Source organism: Nannobrachium achirus (assembly GCF_963921795.1).
Source record: "Nannobrachium achirus genome assembly, chromosome: 4".
Taxonomy (NCBI): Eukaryota; Metazoa; Chordata; class Actinopteri; order Myctophiformes; family Myctophidae; genus Nannobrachium; species Nannobrachium achirus.
The window spans coordinates 44,230,051-44,252,405 of NC_137813.1; the positions used below are offsets into that span (position 1 = coordinate 44,230,051).

Consider the following 22,355-nt stretch of genomic DNA (forward strand, 5'->3'; position numbering starts at 1 on the left):
CAAGCCCAAGAAACCGTAGAAACGGGGGGAAAAAATGTACTTCTTAAAATAAATGTATCATGCCTGTTGCTACTGTAGGTATGGCAACATGACTGGTGTCGCGCGCGTGCAAGACACCAGTCATGTTGCCATACCTTAGCTTTTTTTCTGAACTGACGCCACTGGGCTGGGCCCAGGCCAGGGGCGAGGAAGGGAAGGGAAGGGAAGAGAAACTCACATTATCTGTGAGAGTGGCGTCGCAGCCTGGCACAGACAGCAGCTGCTGAACAATGTCCACGTGGCCGTGCTCGCACGCGCACATGAGCGCCGTGGAGCCGTCGTCGTCGCGGATGTTGACCTGGGCCCCGCAGGAGAGCAGCGCCCTGACCATGTCCCCTCGACCGTGGCTGACCGCTAGCATCAGCGCCGTCTGACCAGCCTAGAGAGACACGCACACACACACACACACACACACACACACACATACACATACACGTATACAGAAGCACATTAATGTTAGGCTTAGAATTATTGAATGCTTTGACCAGTGAAAAATAGCAGATATACAAGCTCACAGCGCGGCACTCGTGCCGCGCTGCGAGCTTGTAGATCTGCTATTTTTTGAAAAAGTCGTGAAAATGTGTGAAAATCTTTGACTATATGTATTTTTCAAAGCGAACATTTGTAACTCAAATTTTGCTTCTGGGTGGTCCCTGGAACTAAATATTTTGAGATGGGGGTCCATGGCCAAATACCTATCATTTTGGGGGTCCTTCACATGAAAAGGTTTGAGAACCACTGTAGTCTCTCAAGAACAGACTAACTGAGCTCCAGTTAAGTGAAAAGGAACTTTTCTTTGACGATGGCTGGCCAGATTGCTGACATAGAAACATAGGTTTTTCAAAAAGTCTTAGAAGGATTCAAAAGACACTTATAGCATCGGGTCAAAATTCAAATTTTCACGATTTAAAAAAAATAGCAGATCTACAAGCTCGCAGCGCGGCACTCGGTGCCGCACTGTGAGCTTGTATATCTGCTATCTGCTTTTCAATAGTTAAAGCATAAAATAATAACCCTTTCTGAATGGGTAAAACTTGATTTATGTTTCGTCATCCGCCACTGACGCTCAACCGCAAATGGTTGTTCACCTCAATTAGTCGCTCACAAATGGCGAAGTCTTGTGAGCTTGTAGATCTCCTATTTTTGGTGTGACAATGTGATTTGCTGGTAAGCCCCTTAAAATGCTTTGTCCATTCAACAAAAAGTTGCGTTCAAAGGTCCTATACCCTGAAGAAGGCCGTGCTGGCCGCTACGCGTGGGTTATCCCAGTTTTGGACAAATTCTATTATGAACTAATACTATCCTCATCAATAAAGGCCTTTTAACTTTGTTAAAAAGCCTTGTTTTTCTTTGTTGGACCTTCAAGGGTATTGGATGATTTACCACATAAACACAACATAACAATACATTTTAATACATTGCACATACCGTATAAACATTTCAATTAGCTTTGTGTCTTGAAATGAAAGGGGATCGGCATGCCAGAGCATTTAACATGCTCTGGCATGATCAATTATGTTTCAGGCTGGGATTGCTCTAAACCTTATGTAGGTTATTTATTCATTCTCAGTTCATTTGATGTGATGTGTTGCTATACAGGTATCTAATTCTACGACAATGGATTGATTGGCGAGGCAGTATTTCTTTATGCTGATCAGTAATTATATTCAGCAATGTCCAGTTGTAGCATTATTTAAAAGTTCTCCTCTTCATAAATGCCTTATCAGTTCTTTGCCAGTACTGAATGTGTTTGTAGTACTTAGTTAAAGGAGTAGTTCACCCCCAAAATGACTTTTTTTCTATTGATTAGTCACACCATGGAGACTTGAGTTCAATAATATATTTTTGTATTTGTCTCATTCCTAAGACAAATATTTGATTTGAGTATATTTACCCCGATTAACACATATGGTGCCAACCCCGAGTTTCCCGAGTTTGTTTTCAAATAGACCGCTGTGCCAACCCCGAGTTTCCCGAGTTTGGCCTTAATTACTTAATTAGGTTAATTACACTCTCACCCATCTTGTGACAAATTTTGTTGCTTCTGTGATAAAAAATAAGTCAGAAATCACATATTCAACAAGTAATGTGACCAAAAACAAAGACAAATGCTTCCCATGAACCACAATATTGCTAAACCATGGCTCAAATGGCTCAAATATGAAATTCATAATAACTCGCTATGACGAAATGCTTTTCAGTGCGTCCAGGCCATAGAGTATATATAAAAGGTCCAGGCTAGTCAATTTCACCTTTATTACACACGATGGCGCCATTGTCAGATTAGTGTACCCCCTGCTGAAGTGAAACCAATGGACTGAAGCAAGCCAGCCAGGGTGTGTGTTTGTGACACACTATCTACTTGTGTTGTGATCATCACCCACCAACAACTCTAGTCTGCCTGCCTATCGTTACATTATTCTGCAGCTTCATCATCACATCAAACAAACGAGTGGGTCGCTGTAATTTCTACTTCACCATCAAAGATGGCGACGCTGCGCTACAACAGCAGCGGGACTATCCATTTTACTCATCATCATCATGATCACCGTTTGAGCGCTGCTCAATCAACTCCAACGGTGCAGACTGCTCCAAACGGCAAACGGTGATAGTTCGCTGGGTAAGTGGCTCAAACGTGCTGGCTGCGGTGCCGCCGCCGCGTCGCCGGGCCGGTTCTCCCCGTCCCCGATCAACTCCAAACGGGCAGTCTTCTCCAAGCGGCGTCGCGGTGCCGGGCCGGTTCGGTTCTCTAGACGCCGATCAACTCCAAGCGGGCAGGCTCTTCCAAACGGTGACGCGGAGCCGGGCCGGTTCGGTTCCAAACGCCGTGATACGGCTCCTTCGCGGGTCGCCGTCAAGTCGTCCTGGTCAACGTACCACGATGTCCCGATCACGCACCGTGATGTCCCGGGGTCCTCACGCTGCTTAGCCGTCGGCCGGACCGATTGTCCGCACGCCGTGATGTCCTGGTTCCTCCTGGTCCACTCCAAACGATTGTGGTTCATCATCACCTCAGTAACCTTACCTCAGTAACTAAAAACCTGCCCACGCTAGCCGGAACAGCGGCCCGTCGGGATAGTGAGCGGACCCCCACAAGAATTAGTCGGTCGCGGTGACAAACAACATATTCTTCATCATCATCATCATCATCATCACAACACACTCTAGTCTATCACGGGCTGCTGTGAATGTCCTGTTAGTGGGTCACTGTGACAAAAAAACGTGTTCTATTTCATTACAACAATGTCACCTCCTTCAAAGACGGTGGCGCTAACAACAGCAGCTGGTCGCGGTGGTGCGCGGAACCAGTCGCTAACGCGAGTCCATTCAGCTCTCAGAAGTCGCAGTCTAAAACAGCCGATCTACAAGCACACAACGCCAGCCGATCTACAAGCACACAACGCCTCGCATGGGGAGGCGTTGTGTAGTCCCCTGACTGACTCGGTGAAGAGTGGAAACCACAGCGAGATCGAAGGCACACATCCCATTCCCAGAGACCCAGACCACAACTTTCCAGTGAGTTTGTATTTTATATATATATAGCCTATATAATCGTCAGATGAATCAATTTATTTTTTATAATCTAAATCGCTCTGGGTAGGATAAATGTGTCTGCTAAAACTTTTAGGCTAAAGGTGTAAATTGATTTGTGTTTTTTTTCCTCCCATCTGGGAGGGGGAGAGAGAGAGAGGGCTGGAGGGATAGATAAATGTGTTTATTGTGTGTGTGTGTGTGTGTGTGTGTGTGTGTGTGTGTGTGTGTGTGTGTGTGTGTGTGTGTGTGTGTGTGTGTGTGTGTGTGTGTGTGTGTGTGTGTGTGTGTGTGAGAGAGAGAAAGAAAAAGGGAGGGAGGATAAAGCTCCATTGAATTGACTGTGTGATTGATTGTGTGAGAGAGGGTTAGAGAGAAATGTAGTGTGTGTGTGTGTGTGTGTGTGTGTGTGTGTGTGTGTGTGTGTGTGTGTGTGTGTGTGTGTGTGTGTGTGTGTGTGTGTGTGTGTGAGTGAGAGAGTGAGAATGTATTGTGTGTGAGAGAAAGAGGAAGGAGGAAGAGAGAGAGAGAAAAAGTATTTATTGTTGTGTGTGTGTGTGAGAGAGAGAGGGAGGGGAGAGAGAAATAGTGTGTGTGTGTGTGTGTGTGTGTGTGCGTGCGTGCGTGCGTGCGTGCGTGTGTGTGAGACACATTGTATTGTATTGTAAATGGATTTTATTTTTCTATATTTATAGGTAGTGGTTCGTGCAGAGGAGCCTGCTGACTTCCCTTTGGAGAACTGAAAACTTTCCTTGGCCTGCCTGCTGTTTCTGACCGGCCTCATCTCAACTCACACGTGCACGCACGCAGCCTCTGAACTGTGAACATGCACATGCACACGCACACGAGCATGCATGCAGACTCTGAACTGTGAACGTGCACACGTACAGGCGCACGCATGCACGCGCGCAGACACACAATGTGAGAAACAATGTGAACAAGCCAGAGAAACACTGAACTAGCAAGAATACACTTGATTGAAAACGGTAAAGAAACAAAATAAAAAACACTTATTTGTCTTATTCTTTTGTATTTCTTTGAAGGAAAAATACTGTAAATACAATATTGAAGTCATTGAAATCAAAGCTAAAAAGATCAAGTGAGTTTTCAGCCTGATACAGTATCATTCACTAAAAGCTGTTTTTCTCAAAACAAGGTCTAAAAAGAGGTCATTTTTGGCCGTTTTTTTTTTTTGTCTGGCCTATAAATACAGAAGCGAACATCGTAGAAACATGGTTCTTGGACCGGGTGAAACTAGAGAATCTCCTCTTTCATTCGATGTGTTGTGTGATTTTGTCACGATAAAATTGAATGCGGAGGCTGTCTTCGAAGTTGGTCAAAAACATGGCAAGAGCACAGTACAGACAGAAATAAGCCATGGCAACAGATGTGTTAATTCCGGAACCCAAATGCATTTGGGTCCCCATCTGGAATCAATGGGGGTAAATTCATTGTAATCAAATTATTGTCTTAGGAACCCGACAAAAAACTAAAAATGTTATTGAACAAATGTCTCCATGGCGTGAGTAATCAATGGAAAAAAGTATTTTTGGGGGGGGGGGTGAACTACTCCTTTAAGTTATTTCACGTTAAGGCAGTGTGGCTTGAGAGAGGTGCAATGAGTCCTCTGCACCAGCAGAGGGCGTACCTGGCTGGCCTTGGCGTTGACGTCCCCAGTGCGCAGCAGCTGCAGGACTGTATGAAGGTCACTGTCGGAGTGGAAGGCTGCCAGAGCTGTCAGCATGATGGCCGTGTAGCCTGCCTTGTTCTGCTTGTCAGCATTACAAAGGCCTGGCAAGCGAAGAAGACAATGGTTTGTGGCGGCACAGAGCATTATAGGCACATGTAACATGTTAGAGAAGGATGTCCTGGAAGGTTATGTGTCACACTTACAGTATTACAGTCAGAGGCGTCACAAGGGGGGAAAACGTGGGACTGAGTTACTAGGGCCCAAGGTGGAGGAGGGGCCTTCGTAATTATTTTATACTTTAGCTATTGAAAAATAGCAGATATACAAGCTCACAGCGCGGCACCGAGTAACGCGCTGCGAGCTTGTAGATCTGCTATTTTTTGAAAAGTTGTGAAAATGTGTGCAAATCTTTTGAATATAATATGTATTTATTTAGGCAAAGATTTGTAACTAAAATTTGCTTCTGGGGGTCCCAGGAACTAAATATTTTGAGATGGGTGTCAGTGGCCAAATACATATCATTTTGGTGGTCCTTCAATTTGAAAAGGTTTGAGCACCAATGACATAGAAACGTAGCTTTTTAAAAAAACCTTAGAAGGATTTGAAATATTCAAAGACAAAAATAGCAGATGCCACGCTGTGAGTTTGTATATCTGCTATTTTTCAATAGTTAAAGCACACACTAATGCGTAATAATCCACGAAGAACATTCATGGGGGGCCCTGCAGTGAATCCTTGTACCCAGGGCCCAGAATTTGGTGTGACACCCCTGATTACAGTGACTTTATATGACTCACTGCACACAGCATGACTCAAGGGTATACATGACCATTTCCAAAGCATGACATAGTTTGTTTGCTTTTCAAGGAGGCCACTAGATTCTGGTCCTTTCATTATAGCATGATGAGAGTCAACTTTAAAACCAGCTTGTTTGTAGTGGAAAATTGGATTGATCTGGAAAGTCAAGCTGGGATTGATTTGAAATTTGCAAAACAACATTGAAACGTCCATGACTTATTAACACCACATTGAGAGCAAACAATGAATACGTTATTTGCGTATGTTTGGTGATGTTTAATAATGGCTCAAGAGAAAATGTAAACAAATCAAAACAAGTAAAATATTAAAACGAATCCATTAATGAACTGTTTATGCACAATAATAACATATGGCCAGAAGCTGTGGATAACAATGACAAGTAAATCTAATGGATAAACACAGCATAATATAATCCTGTGGCATCGGACATCTTATACAAATACCGTATATTTACCAATCTATCTTAACATCTGTTTCGTTTTTTCTCCAAAATGTCTCTTTTCAGGCACAGACATGATAAGACATTTAAACGATTATAAGATTATGTATAGATAATTTAATAAAATATTCAATTGATAATCAATCCCTATTTTGGGCATGTTAGATTAAGAAAAAATATTCAAAAATAGAGAAAATGTACGATTTACAAACTCATGAAGTGTGGCATCACGATGGCGTTGTGAGCATGTGAGAATCAGCTATTTTCACAATTTTAGCATGACACTGTTGTGGGACGAAGTATAAAACAATTGGTTAATTGTTTTGTTTATATATAATAACTTTAAACACTCGATTATTCAATTAAAAGATGTAATCGAAAAGAAAAAAGTAAATTTATGGAATAATGATCGCTAAGAAAATAACTGATAGTTGCAGCTCTAAACACTTTACACTTTGTTGACCAGTGTCCAAATGTTCGCCACTTTTTGCTTTTTTCATCTATAATGACATGCAGGCAGGGGCGTCACAAGGGAGGGGGGGGAAGTGGGACTGAGTTACTAGGGCCCAAGGTGGAGGGGCCCTAGTAACTTTAGCTATTGAAAAATAGCAGATCTACAAGCTCACAGCGCGGCACCGAGTGCCACGCTGCGAGCTTGTAGATCTGCTATTTTTGAAAAGTCGTGAAAATGTGTGCAAATCTTTGAATATATGTATTTTTTAAGCGAACATTTGCAACTCAAATTTTGCTTCAGGGGGGTCCCTGCCCTGGAACTAAATGTTTTGAGATGGGGGGTCCGTGGCCAAATACATATCATTTTGGTGGTCCTTGACATGAAAAAGCACAACTGACATGGAAACATAGGTTTCTTGCACACATTTTCCCAATTTAAAAAAAGAATAGCAGATCTACAAGCTCACAGCGCGGCACTCGGTGCCGCGCTGTGAGCTTGTATATCTGCTATTTTTCAATAGTTAACATTCATGGGGGGCCCACAGTGAATCCTTGTACCCAGGGCCCAGAATTTAGTGTGACGCCCCTGATGACATGGCCAGGACAGGGACACCAGGGTTCATGTGGGTATCAAACCCAAGGTTTGGCAGTGGCTCACCGGTGTCTAGTAGCAGTTTGACCACAGGGAAGTTGGAGTGAGAGACGGTGTAGTGCAGCGCTGTGTTCCCGTTCCCGTCGGCCATGTTGATCACAAACTCCAGCAGCTGCGGGGAGACGGAGGCAAACGTGTCCATGTGGGCTCTGACCACAGCTGTGTCAGCGTTCTTGTGACAGGACACACGCAGCCACTCCTGGAGCACCGTGGTGTAGGCTGTCCTCTGAGGAGAACACACACAGTCACACACACACGCACACTTTATAATTCATAACACATTTATATTATTCATATATCGTTGTTGTCGGGTGGAAAACTTGTATGTCCAAAATGTTTTTGTATTTATCATTTTAAAAATGATTTAAAACTAGTGAAAACAGCCGATCTACAAGCACACGACGCCTCGCAGCGCGAGGCGTCGTGTGCTTGTAGATCTGCTGTTTTCACTACTTTTGTGCGACGGCCTTGTATGATGAAGCAGGGCTTACAAGTACAAATTGAATGAAACTTGGAGATACGAGGTTTCTGCCCGACAGTGACGATATTTTTTGTTTATTTTATTATTATAATACATTACAAGGGCCCAGATACTTTCCAGCTGTTTTTGATGCCATAAATACTTAAATAACATGTGCTTCAGTGCACGGCTTCATACAAGTTTATAACATGTACAGAAAACCAAAAACAACATGGCACACATTCACAGGGAACATATTAGGTCATACACTTCCATCTGCCACGCACGCACGCACGCACGCACGCACGCACACACGCACACACACACACACACACACACAGGAAAAGGGACTAAGAAAGACATACAGTAGAGTAGATACTCAACAACAGACAGTAGCAGCAGCAGCAACAAAATGCTCAGTGTTTCACAGTCTTATTTTAACTTCAAAGAGTTTACAGAGAGAACCAAATAAGGACCCATAAGGATCCATTTGTACTCTCCTGTGAGTTGGAATGTATTCTGGTTTTGTGAGAACCCGGATAATGTGCTACTCAGAGCAGCAAATGATATGTCATCACAAAACGCCCAAAAGTGTGATCTATTTTTACGTTAAGGTAAAACCCAGATTGAGAGTTGCTCCGTTTCTGCTTCTGGAACAATCGTTCCTTGCTTTTTATGTTTGGATTAGCTCTCTGTTTGAAACCAAAGACCACAATACGTCTTGACTCTATTGTGTTTAATCCTTGATGTTTGTTTTAGATGCATGTCTGTCTTAGGGCATTCACGAATAGTGATTTTTAGTATTCGAATTATTCGACCTCAAAGTATTCGAATAGTTGAATATTCGACAGGACTGGTCAAACTGTTAAATATTAAGTAAGCAAGAGGCAAACATTGTGAAAATAGCCGATCTACATGCTCACAACGCCTCGCAAATATTTATCTGCGGAACCGAGTCACATTAAATGTAATACCTACAATTCCAAGTGCTTGTCATGGTGGGGGTCCCCAGTTCAAATATGTTTATTTTGGGGGTCACAGCCTAAAAAAGTTTGAGAACCCCTGGTATAGAGCATTTACAAATTCATCCACCAGGGGCATTGACAACTCATTCTTATGACTTCCTATCTAGCCAAGTTTTATAAACTATATCTAAGAGAAAACAATAAAATAATATAAGCGAATATTCGACTTCAACAACGTCGAATAGTGACTTTGATATTCGAATATTCGAATATTTGGTGAATGTCCTAGTCTGTCTGTACTACACATGCTGCACATGCAACAGAAAGCCAAATCAATCAAATGAAACTTGGAGGATACATACCGCTTCCTGCTGGCTGAAGGCATTGGGTTCCCCCAGGGCTTTCTGCAGGGCATGAAGAGCTGCCAGCACAGTGTCACTCAGTTCCAGTCTGGGACAAAGTAAACACAACACAATATCAGCCCTTTGCCACACACCCATAAAGCCACATTCAGGCTTTAGCAAACATTGGTTGAACTTTTCATGGTTTCTTTCAGGTAAATGAACGTCGTCATACTAAGAGCAGCAAAAATAACAGATCTATAAGTGACAGTGGTTGAGTCTTAAAGGAGTAAGTAGTTCACCCCCAAAATGTTTTTTTTTTCTATTGATTAGTCATGCCATGGAGACTTGAGTTCAATACAATTTTTTTGTATTTGTCGCATTCCTAAGGCAAAAAAAATGATTATAGTAAACTTAACCCCATTGATTCTGGATGGGGACCCAAATGCATGGCCCTGAATGGGGACACAAATAAGGCACCGGATGGGGATCCAAATGCATTTGGGTGAGAATCAATGGGGGTAAATTTAGGGTCAAGCGTCAAGTAAATTTACCCCTTTGATTCTCAACCAAATGTATTTGGGTCCCCTTCCAGGCCCACGGTTTTTGTTTTTCAATTCCCTGAAAAGTAACAGTGTTGGACACACAAGGTTTCCGCTGGACAGCGACGCCTTGAACATTGTTAGCAGAATCTGCCGTGTTTACCTGCTCTGCTGTGTGCCTGTAGCTGACGCAGCCTCATTAGTGCTGCTCTCGGCTGCTGGATTTGAAGAAGAAGACGACGACGACGAGGAAGACTGGGTTATCCTGATCTGGGAGCTCTGCTCCGAGTCCGATTGGCTTGTCCCCTGCTGAGGGGCGAGGTCAGTCGTTTCTGATTGGACGGTGTGTTGCTGCTGGGCGGGGTCAGTGGTTTCAGTCTGAGTGGTGCGGGGCGGGGGGGAACAAGAAGTCACTGTGGTCACAGAGCTCGCTTCGAAAGTGTGTTCAGTGCTAGATGATGTGGAGGTAGTCTCCTGAAGGACGGCGTTCGTTCCCGATGATTGGTCGACGCTCTTTTCGGGCGTGGGATGGTTCTCCGGGCAGAGGGGAGTAAGGTCAGCGGCTGGCGACTGAGAGGCACATGTTTGTGCCACAGTGTTCGTAGCTGGTGGCTCGCTGGCCTCCTCCTGGCTGGTGCTTGGTTGAGCGTCGGTTATGGCAACCGGTGGGCTGGTGGTGGCAGTCTGCTGAGGTGAGGTGAGGTTGGTTTCCTGGGGCTGGGAAGAAGGCTCCTCTGGAGCGGCTGTGTTTTGCTGGTGCTGGACGGTGCTCGACTCTGACGGCAGCTTCTCTCTGGCTTCGTGGTATTCGCTGGAGTCGCTCTCCTCTGAGCTCTCGCTGCTGCTGTCTTCAGACGAGGTGGACTCGTACCTACGAGACAACACGCTTCACTGTCAATCTGTAATATGTTAGCACGGCATACATCGACCATATCGTCGTTGTCGGGTGGAAACCTTGTATGTCCAAAACTGTCGTCATTTTAATAATGATTTAAACTAGTGAAAACAGCCGAACTACAAGCACACAACGCCTCGCACCGCGAGTCGTTGTGTGCTTGTAGATCTGCTGTTTTCACTACTTTTGTGCGAAGGCCTTGTATGATGAAGCAGGGCTTTACTTTGTGAAAAGAATACAAATTTGAAACTTGGAGATACGAGGTTTCTGCCCGACAGTGACGATATTTAAGTCTTGGGACAGAGTGGCTTGGGTTTGTGGTCATTAAGCCTAATTTATGCTGCGTCGTACTACGGTGTTGTGTGCCAAAAATAGCAAGACCTACAAGCTCACAACAGGCTGGTGGATGTGACGAGTTGTGAGCTTGTAGGTCAGCTATTTTCGGACAGTGCATGACACTGTCATACAATGAAGTTAGGCTTTAGAGTCCCACCATTTAATGGTAATTTGTGGTGTGCCAAATATAGGCTCGGCCCAGTTCCCCACGCCCGAGTGTTTACATTCCTGAGGCCGAGGGAAACACCAAGGAGTTAAAAAACGACCAAAAAAAGGAGCTACAGTAATAAGGAGCACTCTGAGTCTGAGGCAAACTTCAAAGAAATCAGTTGCCCAAAACATCATCTTATCAATCATCAAATCATCTTTGTACTTCCTTTTGACACTTTAAATAGACTACCTGTCAACTAGGGGTGGGCGATATGGAAAAATTCTATATCACAATATTTTTCCAAGCAGTATCACGATACACAATCGTATCACAATTCTTTTTTCATGTAGTTTTTTTATGGTTATTTTTCAATTTACTTAACAGTACAACCACCTACAAGGTATCAAAAGCTAAAAGAAAAAAATCCTTTTGGGAGGTCTAAATTGACCCTTACAAGTATGTAACTCTGACAGTATACAAATGAAACCAAATGGACCCGTTAAGGGGAGACCTTGACATTGTAAAGTTTGAGAACTACTGATGTATACCAAAATGCAGGTTTAAATTGAATTCTGAAGTGAATCTCTGTATTAACAATTCAACTGGATTTTTTTACAAGGCTCCCTCATTGTATCACGATATATATGATATCTCTGAAAAGGCATATCGTTGTATCGTCTCAGCGATATTCATCACCATATCGCCCACCCCTACTGTCAACTCTAGAGTCCAATCAAAGTATGCCGGCTGTTCGCTGGACTTCGCTCCCTTTTGACAAAGACCTTGTTCCAGACTTTCTCCTTTGCGAGAAAGCTCATGTGCCTCTTAACCCATTCAGAACAGGTACACTATATTGTGTATCATTATTTTATGCTTTAACAATTGAAAAATAGAAGATATACAAGCTCACAGCGCGGCACCGAGTGCCGCGCGGCGAGCTTGTAGATCTGCTATTTTTTTTAAATCGTGAAAATTAGAATTTTGACCCGAAGTGTCTTTTGAATCCTTCTGAGATTTTTTGAAAAACCTATGTTTCTATGTCAGCAATCTGGCTAGCCATCGTCAAAGAAGAGGTCCTTTTCACTGAACTGGAGCTCAGTTAGTCTGTTCTTGAGAGACTGCTGTGTCAGTGGTTCTCAAACGTTTTCATGTGAAGGACCCCCAAAATGATATGTATTTGGCCACGGACCCCCATCTCAAAATATTTAGTTCCAGGGACCCCCCTGAAGCAAAATGTGAGTTACAAACGTTCGCTTTGAAAATACATATATTCAAAGATTTGCACACATTTTCACGACTTTTTCAAAAATAGCAGATCTACAAGCTCGCAGCGCGGCACTCGGTGCCGCGCTGTGAGCTTGTATATCTCCTATTTTTCACTGGTTAACGCATTCAATAATTCTAGGCCTAAATAACTGAGAGCTATGAACACATATATTTCATACGATAACATAAAATAAACAAAATAAACGTTTTCCCACAGTTCAGGGCATCATACAAAGCAACAGTTATCTGCCTGCCCCTTACCCTCCATTGACTCCAATGAACTGTAGGTTTTTCTTGGTGGACGGAGAACCAGGTTCACCCTCTGCTTTCCGCTTCATGATGGACCTCAGAGACGACTGGGGAGAGGCTGAGGCTGCAGGCGATTACAAATCACAAGATGAATATGACTCAAAGTCTCAAACTTGCAAACATGAGTTGAGGTGACAGTACATTTTTTTAAGCCTGAACAATGTTAATTTCTTTCAGCAAATTCTGATTTAGTCTTAGTCTTTTGAATAACACACCATTTAGTCTTAGACAGTCCTTCTGAAATTGTTTAGTCTTAGTCTTAGGACTAAATATCAAAAGTCTTTTCGTCTTAGTCAGGATCAGTGTGGCCTGTATATTATATAGCTATTCGATGACATTGCTATCTGGTATTATGCAGCAGATGCCAGTTCCCTAATTTCACTATAGTTTCGCATTTTTTTTAAACGTTTGAAAATAGCAAATCTACAAGCTCACAATGCATCTTAACACAACATGTTTGTTGTGAGCTTATTGGCTAGTATTTTTTTTTTCTTTTACATTTCTGAATAGGGCTTAAAGGGGAAGACCACCCATTTTCAATATTGAACTATGTCATTAATATAACTTAGAGGAGTTGTGTGGAAGGGGGGGCCCTTCTGTGTTGCCTAGAATGGAAGATTGATTTTGGGGTTTGTATTGTAAAGTACAACGGTGTGATGTCATCAAGTTGTACTTTACAATACAAACCCCAAAATCAATCATCCAGTTCTAGGCAACACAGAAGGGGGGGAACTTTTTTTCTATTTCCACACAACTCCTCTAGGTATATTAATGACATAGTTCAATATTGAAAATGGGTGGTCTTCCCCTTTAAGTGGTTAAATACAATAAAATGGAAAGAGATATGGAGCTGCCTAATTACCTGGCTGGGATAAGCCTTCTTGACACTGGACGGCTTCTACGATGGTGTGCTGGTGTGCTTCTACTTTCACATGATGTGATGAAGCCATCTGATTAGCTGTAGAGCTCATGGCAATGGCAGGATTTGCCAAAGGCACCGAGGTAGACAGCTCACTCCTTAGGACATCTCGTACCTGTTTGGAGCTGATTGCTATTGGCAGCTCAACTGGAGCGTCTGCTGAAGGAAAACAGTGAGGGATAAATTGTTTAAGAACATTGGAAGAACATTTTTGACCGAAAGATAATATTAACTCGAACAATGTGCTCCTCGGAGAAAAGGTCTCCGCCAGGCCAGGTAGCTTATTGTGGGCCATGTTTGGACGAAATCAGTAGGAGTAGAAGCAAAAATAGTGTTTTGCAACAAAATAAACACAACATGGTGGAAAACGTGTCAGGTGGAAATGGGGGAATCTAAGGAAAAACATTTTTTTTGATCGTTCAACTAACGGTCAATAGAGAAATCGGCCAACGATCTGTCCAGCGGTGCCAGAGATTAGCCGCTCAGACATACGGATGGCAAAAACATAGTCACGCCTTCAATTAGCCTGTCTTATTGTGACATTGAAATTATTGAAAGATTCTGCGAAAGTTGGTTCAAGATGTTGAGCTTACAGATTTTCACACTCCATATTGTCTAAGACAGTGGTTCTCAACCTTTTCAGGCCGCGACCCCCAAGATAATCATATTTTAACAGGGGACCCCACCACCCTGACGAGCAATTAAGAGTTGAGGAATTACAGTTTGTCTAACACGGTTCTATTGTGAAAATAGCAGATCTACATGCTCACAACGCCTCTATTTTCACAATTTCTGCCTCTAATATTTGACAAGTTGGCCAATGTTTAGAGGTATTAAAAGGTCCTTAAATTGTCACGTTAGAAATGTGCACAGGCTACCCTCTATACAATTAAACTTTATGTTGGTTTGTTTACTTTTGAGTGAGAAAACAATGTTGCACATTAATTTGGTCATCTGGGGAACCCCCCAAAATAATTTGGGGACCCCCCCTGAGGGTCCCGACTCGCAGGTTAAGAACCACTGGTCTAAGATGCAGGCATAAAAAAGCGTATTGTGTTGTGCCCTGAAAACTGTATATTTAGAACATTAGCTTGGAGCACAGAACACAGCACCTACCCTCTGGAGTAGCTGCCTCAGCATGTCCTCTGTGGTGGAGGCCCTCTGGGACTGCAGCGGCGGCCGGCGGAGCAGAGGGGGCGCTACAGCTCTCTGCCCGCAGCAGCGTGCCCACCTCCACCACGGTGGGCTGCTCCAGCGTGTACACTTGGATGCCCACGGTCCTCTGCTCCGTCGGCTGGCTGCGCTGCGTGAAGCTGACTACCGTTTGCAGCCGGCGGCCCTGCGGAGGCTGCTCCTGCCAGCCCACGCTGGTCTCCATGACCGGGTGCTCCGCCCGTGGGGCCTGCAGAGCTCGCTCCATCTCCCTCTTGGCGGCCTCCGCCTGTTGCTGCGCGGCCTGCAGCTCCTGCAGCGTCTTCTGCAGCTGCCCCTCCAGCTGCCCCACCTGGGTCCTCAGGGCCTCCGCCTCCGGGAGCAGCCCCAGGTCTTGCTCCCGGACCCCCACGCCCACCTCCTGGCGACTGCCCCCGCCGCCGCCGCCACCGCCCTCGTCCGGTCCCACCCCGACCGTGCGCACCTCCCTCTTCCGGCCCGGCCGCGCGCCCGCCACGATCACCGTGTCCTCGATCTCGCAGCCGGAGTCTTGCTTGGAGGAGGCGTCCGGGGTGGCGGAAGGCGACAGGGGCCCCTTGTTGGGTCCCAGGGGGTCCTTGTTGGGCCCCGCGCCGCCGGCCTCCTCCTCGGGGATGTCGATGTAGAGCTCCCCTCGGGGCCGGACCCCCCGGCTGAAGGTGTGGCCCAGGAACTTCTGGCTCTTCAGCTGGACGCTGAGCTGACGCTTCTCCTCCTGCAGCACGGAGATCTTCACCTGCAGCACGGGGATGGTCTTCACCTGCAGGGGGGCAACAGTTACTCACATTGATATCGATCATTTGAGAAATGACTCAATTAATGACTGATTCCTATTCTGCGCATGTCATCATTGACAGAAACTCAAAACTCAAAAATCTGGGCACCTAGGCTGTTAATCCAGACGGACAGAGTGTCGCGGGTTTGAGTCCAGATCCCGACGACCTTTGCTGCATGTCATCCCCCCCATGTCTCCCTCCCCATTTCCTGTTAGTCTACAGTACAATAAAGACAACCCCCCCCCCCAAAAAAATAAAAAATAAATAGAAAAACTAAAAAGTAGTGAAAATAGCAGATCTGCAAGATCACAACGCACTATTTCTGCATGACACCATAGTGTAAAACACTGCTTAAAGGTTAATCAAGTCATTGATATAAAAAAAAACATAATTGAAATGGTGATTGCTTCTCGATAATTTGATGAATTGAAAAACGTGTAGAATAATAAAGGCCTAGAAGATGATGGACAGTTTTGCAGTCCTAGTATTCACCTGCTCCTCCAGCTCCCGGATCTTCCGGAGAGCCGTGGCCATCTGCTCCCTGACGTGCTGCAGGTGTGCGGGGGTGGGCGACACGGGGGTGGACAGGCCCGAGCCCCCCGGGGTGAAGGAGCCCCCTCCGTCCGCCGCTCTGCGGTTGAAGCTGTGGGCGCTGCTCAGGGAGGTGTTGGAGCCGGCCATGCTGCAGTTGAACAATGTACAGTGTGGGCATTTAGCAGACGCTCTTAGATTAAGCAGAGTAATTGTGAACTTTAGTCTAGTCCAGTGGTTCTCAACCCTGACGAGCAATAAGAGGCATTACAGTTTGTATAACACGGTTCTATTGTGAAAATGTCTGCCTCTAATATTTGACAATTTGGCCAAGGTTTAAATTGTCATTTTAGAAGTATTAAAAAGTCCTTAAATTGTCACTTGTGAAAAGTGCATATACCCTCTATACACTTAAACTTTATGTTGGTTTGTTTACTGTTGAGTGAGAAAACAATGTTGCACATTAAGTTAATCATCTGGGGACCCCCCTGGGGGTCCCGACCCACAGGTTGAGAACCACTGGTCTAGTAACATGGTAAATAGTCACAGAGAGAACGGTGTAGTGTGTCTCAAGTAAACTAGGATACCAGGTAAACATTTCACCAGAAGATAAGGCCCTTGAGATGTTTTCGAGGGGGTCCCCACAATGACCCAAGCATCTGTCTAAACAGCAGGCTATCCAATCATTGGTTCTCAGAGTGGGGTCTGTTAAACCATTTGAACACTAATTTATATTTTTCATATATTATATTATTCAACAATTTTGAAAAATCGAGATGAACTATGTGTGGAATCATTTAGAAAATGTATCCACCTCTTTCCGCGGGAATTTACTGGAGAATTTTTTGCACCACACTTCCGGTTAACAGCAGACACAAGCTCACGTCGCGTCGCAGATGCAACCGTTGTGAGCTTGTAGATCACTCTCGGCTGCGGCGCCGGAAGCTCCGTGCAACTTCTGCGCAATGCACGATGGGATGTTGGAAAGTTGTGGATAACAACACAAATCTTCTTTCCATGGCCAAATATAATTTAAGGGTCCTTGACACATTTGAGAACCACTCATCTAAAATAACAGTCTGTCCATTTATTAACACAGTGGTTCTCAACCTTTTCAGGCCGCGACCCCCAAAATAATCATATTTTAACTGGGGACCCCCCCACCCTGACGAGCACTAAGAGTTGAGGCATAACATTTTGTATAACACAGTTCTATTGTGGAAATAGCCGATCTACATGCTCACAACGCCTCTGCCTCTAATATTTGACATTTTGGCAAATGTTTTATTTGTCACTTTAGAGGTATTAAAAAGTCCTAAAATTGTCACTTAAGAAATGTTTAGATACCCTCTATACACTTAAACTTTATGTTGGTTTGTTTACTCATCTGGGGACCCCCCCAAAATAATCTGGGGACCCCCCCCCCCCCCCGACCCACAGGTTGAGAACCACTATTAATAGTAGGAGTCCAACCAAGCCAACCAACGGACCTGCTGTGCATGCTGCCCAGGTTGGAGAAGCGCCGCGCCTCCCTCTCCTCCTCCAGCTTGCGGCGGGCGTCCAGCAGCGTCTTCTCCACGCGCGCCGTGCTGAAGCCGGGCCTGTGGGAGGCGTGGTAGCCCGGCGCGCAGTACGAGAAGGAGGAGTGGCGGCTGTCGGCGCTGGCATTGGAGCACAGCGACTCGGTGGAGGTCCACCAGGAGCCCGTGTAGCCCGTGTAGCCGCGGGGCAGCGAGCCATAGCGCGGCCGCCGCGCGTTGGGCACCCGCTTGATGGTGTGGCCCTTCTCGATGTCATTGACATACTTGAGGAAGTCCAGGTCCAGACGGTAGCCGTAGGGCGTCTCCACCGAGTAGGAGGCCGAGTCCTGCTCCTTACCGTGCAGGGAGGGGGGGCCGGAGGGCGGGTTGAGCTTCCCTGAGGGGAGGGGGGGGGGGGGAGGAAATCGAGTTTAAACGAGACGGAAATCTGACGTCTAATCTCGGACTCAGACTTCAGAAAATAGCATTATCTCGGGGCAGCTGTGTGTTTACGTTCTGTGCGCCAGCCCTGCAGGGAGCTTCCAAATTGGGGACAAACAACATTACGAGGAAACGCTGCAGTGTACAGTACAGCCAGGCCACGGCAAGGCTTAGAATATCCTACTGTAACTCTGAAATTACATGGAGTTTTGGAAGCCAAGTGCTGATAAGACAGGCATTCATACATCTTGGTTACATTAATGGCGTTTCCATAAAGCCTCTTAATGCGCATTTAAGGCTTATTCGCAAAATCTTTGTATGGAAACACGTCAGAATGCGAATAAACTTTCATTATCTGCAAAAAAAATTATCCGCTTGGAGGAGGTGGATTTTGAGGCTTTATCGAATAAACTAAATGCGCATTTGTGAATGGAAACGGGTCAGACAATAAATGTGAATACATTATGACGTTCTGGTCCATATCGTCCTCCTATAGGCAGGATCGCACTTCATCAGTTTAATGGAAACAGGCTAAATTCGCTTTGTCTTAATACGCATTTCTGATAATTCGCTTCCCTAATTCGAATAAGTTTATGGAAACATGGCTATTGAACATTATGAATCGAATGAAATACATTGTTAGTGTCGGGTGGAAACGTTGGATGTCCAAAACCGTTTCTTTTCAGGAAATGGAAAAAGGAACCTGTGTTCCAGTTGATCCAATATTATTAGGCACAAGCTCTTGGGAATACTTTGGCCATTGGTCCAATACCGGTATTTATAAAACCCACAGATAGAAATATGAACCACTTTCACTTTAAAATCGCAGAAAAAAGCAGATCTACGAGCTCACAGTATAGTATGTAGTGAGCTAGACACATCAGCAAATGTAGCTCCTTTTCCTTGACACTTTTACATTGAAAAAAAAAAACATAAAAAGCCTGACAGCAACATAACATGTGAGTTGTAATGTACAGTACCTGGGAAGCCAGGGTCCATATGCAGCACCTGAGCCATGACGAGCTGTCAGTCAAGCAATCACCCACAAATTCTCACCTGGGGACAGACAGAAGAATGATTTACTAACACTCAGCGTTGAAACAATTAATGAATGACTATAAAGACCAAAAGTTGTGGAAATGGAAGGTCTTCAAGCTCACAATGCGGCCCTCAACACATTGCAAATTGCAAAGCGTTGAACTTGTAGATAAGCTAATTTCACAATGTGTTTTATATGTGTTTTTTATGTGTACTAATGTGTGGTTTTCACAAAATCCCACAAAATTGGCCCGCTGTTTGAGAACCACTGGTCTACTGTGTTCCCATACAGCAGAGAAAGCACAAAAAAGCAAAGCAAAGCAGAAGAACAGAATTAATGTCCTGTGAGGTGGAAACCTCACATGTCCAAAACTGTTACTTTTCAGGATTCAAATAAAAAAATAGCAAAAGCAGCAGATCTTCGCGACGCGTTTCAAGCTTGTAGATGTGCTACTTTTGATGCTCTCGTGCGACGCCTGTTGTATGATCAAGTAGGGCAGGGGTCTTCAACAGGGGGTCCGGGGCCCCTAGGGGGTCCTCAGAGTTACTACAGGGGGGCCGCCAAATCCTTGTGTGAAAGGATAATTATTTTTAAATGAACAACTTGAACCCTCGCATACCTATACTCTGAGGAGAACTTTAGCCAAAAATAGCAAATCTACAAGCTCTCAACGCCTCGCAGCTTGTAGATCAGCTATATTTGGCAAATAGGTTTGGTGTAGAGGTAAAAAAAGAGCAGACCAAGTACAGACTGAGTGAAAGGTCAAGTTTAATAATTATCGACGATTTAAGATTTTAAGTGGTTAAGTGTCAAACAAGTCTATGAATCTATCTATGAAATGAGAATCTCCATAAGACATTTATACAATAATGTAGAGGGGGTCCCTGCTTCATCTCCCTCTCAGCTAAGGGGTCCTTGGCCTGAAAACGTTGAAGACCCCTGAAGTAGGGCATTTACTTACGACAAAACACAAAAAGTTAGAATATGGAGATGGTTTCTGAGAGGTTTCTGCCTGACATCAACTAAACGTAAGTAATGTAAGAGCGACTGTACATTGGTACAGTTCATCCTTTATGTTGGCCTCCTTGGACAGCTTCCCAGCGGATGTGTTGTTGGCGTTGCCTCATTATCATGTGCTTCTGCCTCATGTGATGCAACTCATGCCATGTTCAGTGAATCGATAATCTAATAAGTGCCAAAAAATCCAATTCACTTACTGTATAGTATCGTGATTCACTCCCTACTGTACAGTACCTCTGCCAATCACAGGACAGAGCCAAAACCCCTCCCACCAGGCACGTGCCCACATCAAAGGGGGCTTGAGCCACTGCCCTTGTATCCGTCTGTAAAAGGTTGCCTCTCTAGACCATGAATGCAGTTTTTACTATGGGGAAAGAATTGCAAACGCCCTCTTTCCATGCCATACCTGAAGGCAGCATTCAAGAATATTGCCTTGTTCAAACTGTCCTGAACTTGAATGCAGCGTCTTATGTTGAAAGAATTGCCCTCACTGTCCAGAAATACACACCATTGCCTTTTTTATACTTAGTTTAGTGTGTTATGAAGTACCGAAAATAGCCGACCTCCAAGCTCACAACGCGCCGCGTCGCAGCGCAGTGCGTTGTGAGCTTTGAGGTCTGCTATTTTCAATATTTTCACCACAAGGCCCTTTAGAAATTTCAGCCCCTGCCTCTCTAACATTCTCTGCTGCATGTCCCTGACTCCCACCGAGCAGCCTTGAACATTGTGTGTGTGTGTGTGTGTGTGTGTGTGTGTGTGTGTGTGTGTGTGTGTGTGTGTGTGTGTGTGTGTGTGTGTGTGTGTGTGTGCGTGCGACCATGCATGTGTGTGTGCATAAGAGCATAAAAATGACGGCAAACACAGTGTGGGCATTATGGAATCTAGAAGGACATGACTGTAGCGCTAAAATGGAGATCCTTTCCTACACATGCACATTATGCACAAGTCTATATAGGGCATATACGCATCCTACCCATCCGTGTTTATGTTTTCCGGGTCAAAGATAGCTCTGCTGTACCCTGTCACTAGTCATTCTGCTCCCACACGTTGGTTCTTTCTGAAACGCGGGCCGTCGCCCGTTTGTTTCAGCTCTCCCCAGTTCATAGAGGAGAAGTTACAGGGGGAAAGTTTTCCTGGCAGCTTATTCTCGGAGCGACGCTTTGAGGCTGCCGGTTACAACCTTATTAGGAATCCTTTGTCCATGCTATCCTTGTGTCTCAATTTAGGGTTTACAGACACTCTCTAGCCCAGGGGTCTTCAACAGGGGGTCCGGGACCCCTAGGGGGGTCCTCAGAGTTACTACAGGGGGGCCCAGACAAATCTTTGTAATAGGATCATTTCAACTTGAACCCTTGCATCCCTATTCTGAGGAGAACTTTAGCCAAAAATAGCAGATCTACAAGCTCTCAACGCCGTTGAGAGCTTGTAGTTCGGCTATTTTCGGCAAATAGGTTTGGTGTGGAGGTAAAAAAAGAGCAGACCAAGTACAGAGTGAAAGGTTAACTAAAAGCACAAATCCAAGTTTGATGACAATGCTGTCAAACATGTCTATGAATCTATCTCTTATCAATGAAAATCTACATCACACATTTTATACAATATGTAGTGGAGGTCCCTGCTTCATCTCTCTCAACTAAGGGGTCCTTGGCCTGAAAACGTTGAAGACCCCTGCTCTAGCCCCTTTTTACCCCCCCCCCCCCCCCCCCACACACACACACACACACAGTCACAGACACACATACTCTATCCCCATATCTCTCCTTTCTGCTTGCTCTGTATTTCCCCCTGTGTGATTTTCTAGCGTGCATCTTCTCTTTCGCCCTCTTTGATGTCAGATGATGTGCAGGAGGTTTTCAGCAGGTCATGGTCTCCGCTTGCCCTTTCATCCTCGAGCTCACATTCAAGCCTGAAAACGCTTTATTCAAGCCTGATTTTCACCTCCTGTGAGCTTGTAGATCTGCTATTTTTGGCAAGGGACACCCGCGTGCAACCGAAGTATAAATCAGGGCTGACTGCTCAGTGGACGATTC

The 22,355-nt window shown here is 44.9% G+C and overlaps 1 protein-coding gene across 2 annotated transcripts in view; it reads right to left on the reverse strand.

Annotated features, from left to right (window-relative positions):
- kank2 (KN motif and ankyrin repeat domains 2) overlaps window positions 1-22,355 on the reverse strand; it is a 45,475-nt gene that overhangs the window by 3,731 nt on the left and 19,389 nt on the right. For both annotated transcript variants that reach the window (XM_080724678.1, XM_080724677.1), the window contains exons 3-13: window positions 19,247-19,322; window positions 17,796-18,222; window positions 16,267-16,456; window positions 14,924-15,758; window positions 13,751-13,963; window positions 12,841-12,952; window positions 10,095-10,802; window positions 9,411-9,498; window positions 7,630-7,849; window positions 5,219-5,361; window positions 218-418 (exon numbers count right to left, since the gene is read on the reverse strand). In XM_080724678.1, coding sequence (XP_080580804.1) covers window positions 218-418; window positions 5,219-5,361; window positions 7,630-7,849; window positions 9,411-9,498; window positions 10,095-10,802; window positions 12,841-12,952; window positions 13,751-13,963; window positions 14,924-15,758; window positions 16,267-16,456; window positions 17,796-18,222; window positions 19,247-19,283 — 3,174 coding nt within the window. In that variant the 5' untranslated portion in view covers window positions 19,284-19,322. The remainder of the gene's footprint in view (window positions 1-217; window positions 419-5,218; window positions 5,362-7,629; window positions 7,850-9,410; window positions 9,499-10,094; window positions 10,803-12,840; window positions 12,953-13,750; window positions 13,964-14,923; window positions 15,759-16,266; window positions 16,457-17,795; window positions 18,223-19,246; window positions 19,323-22,355) is intronic.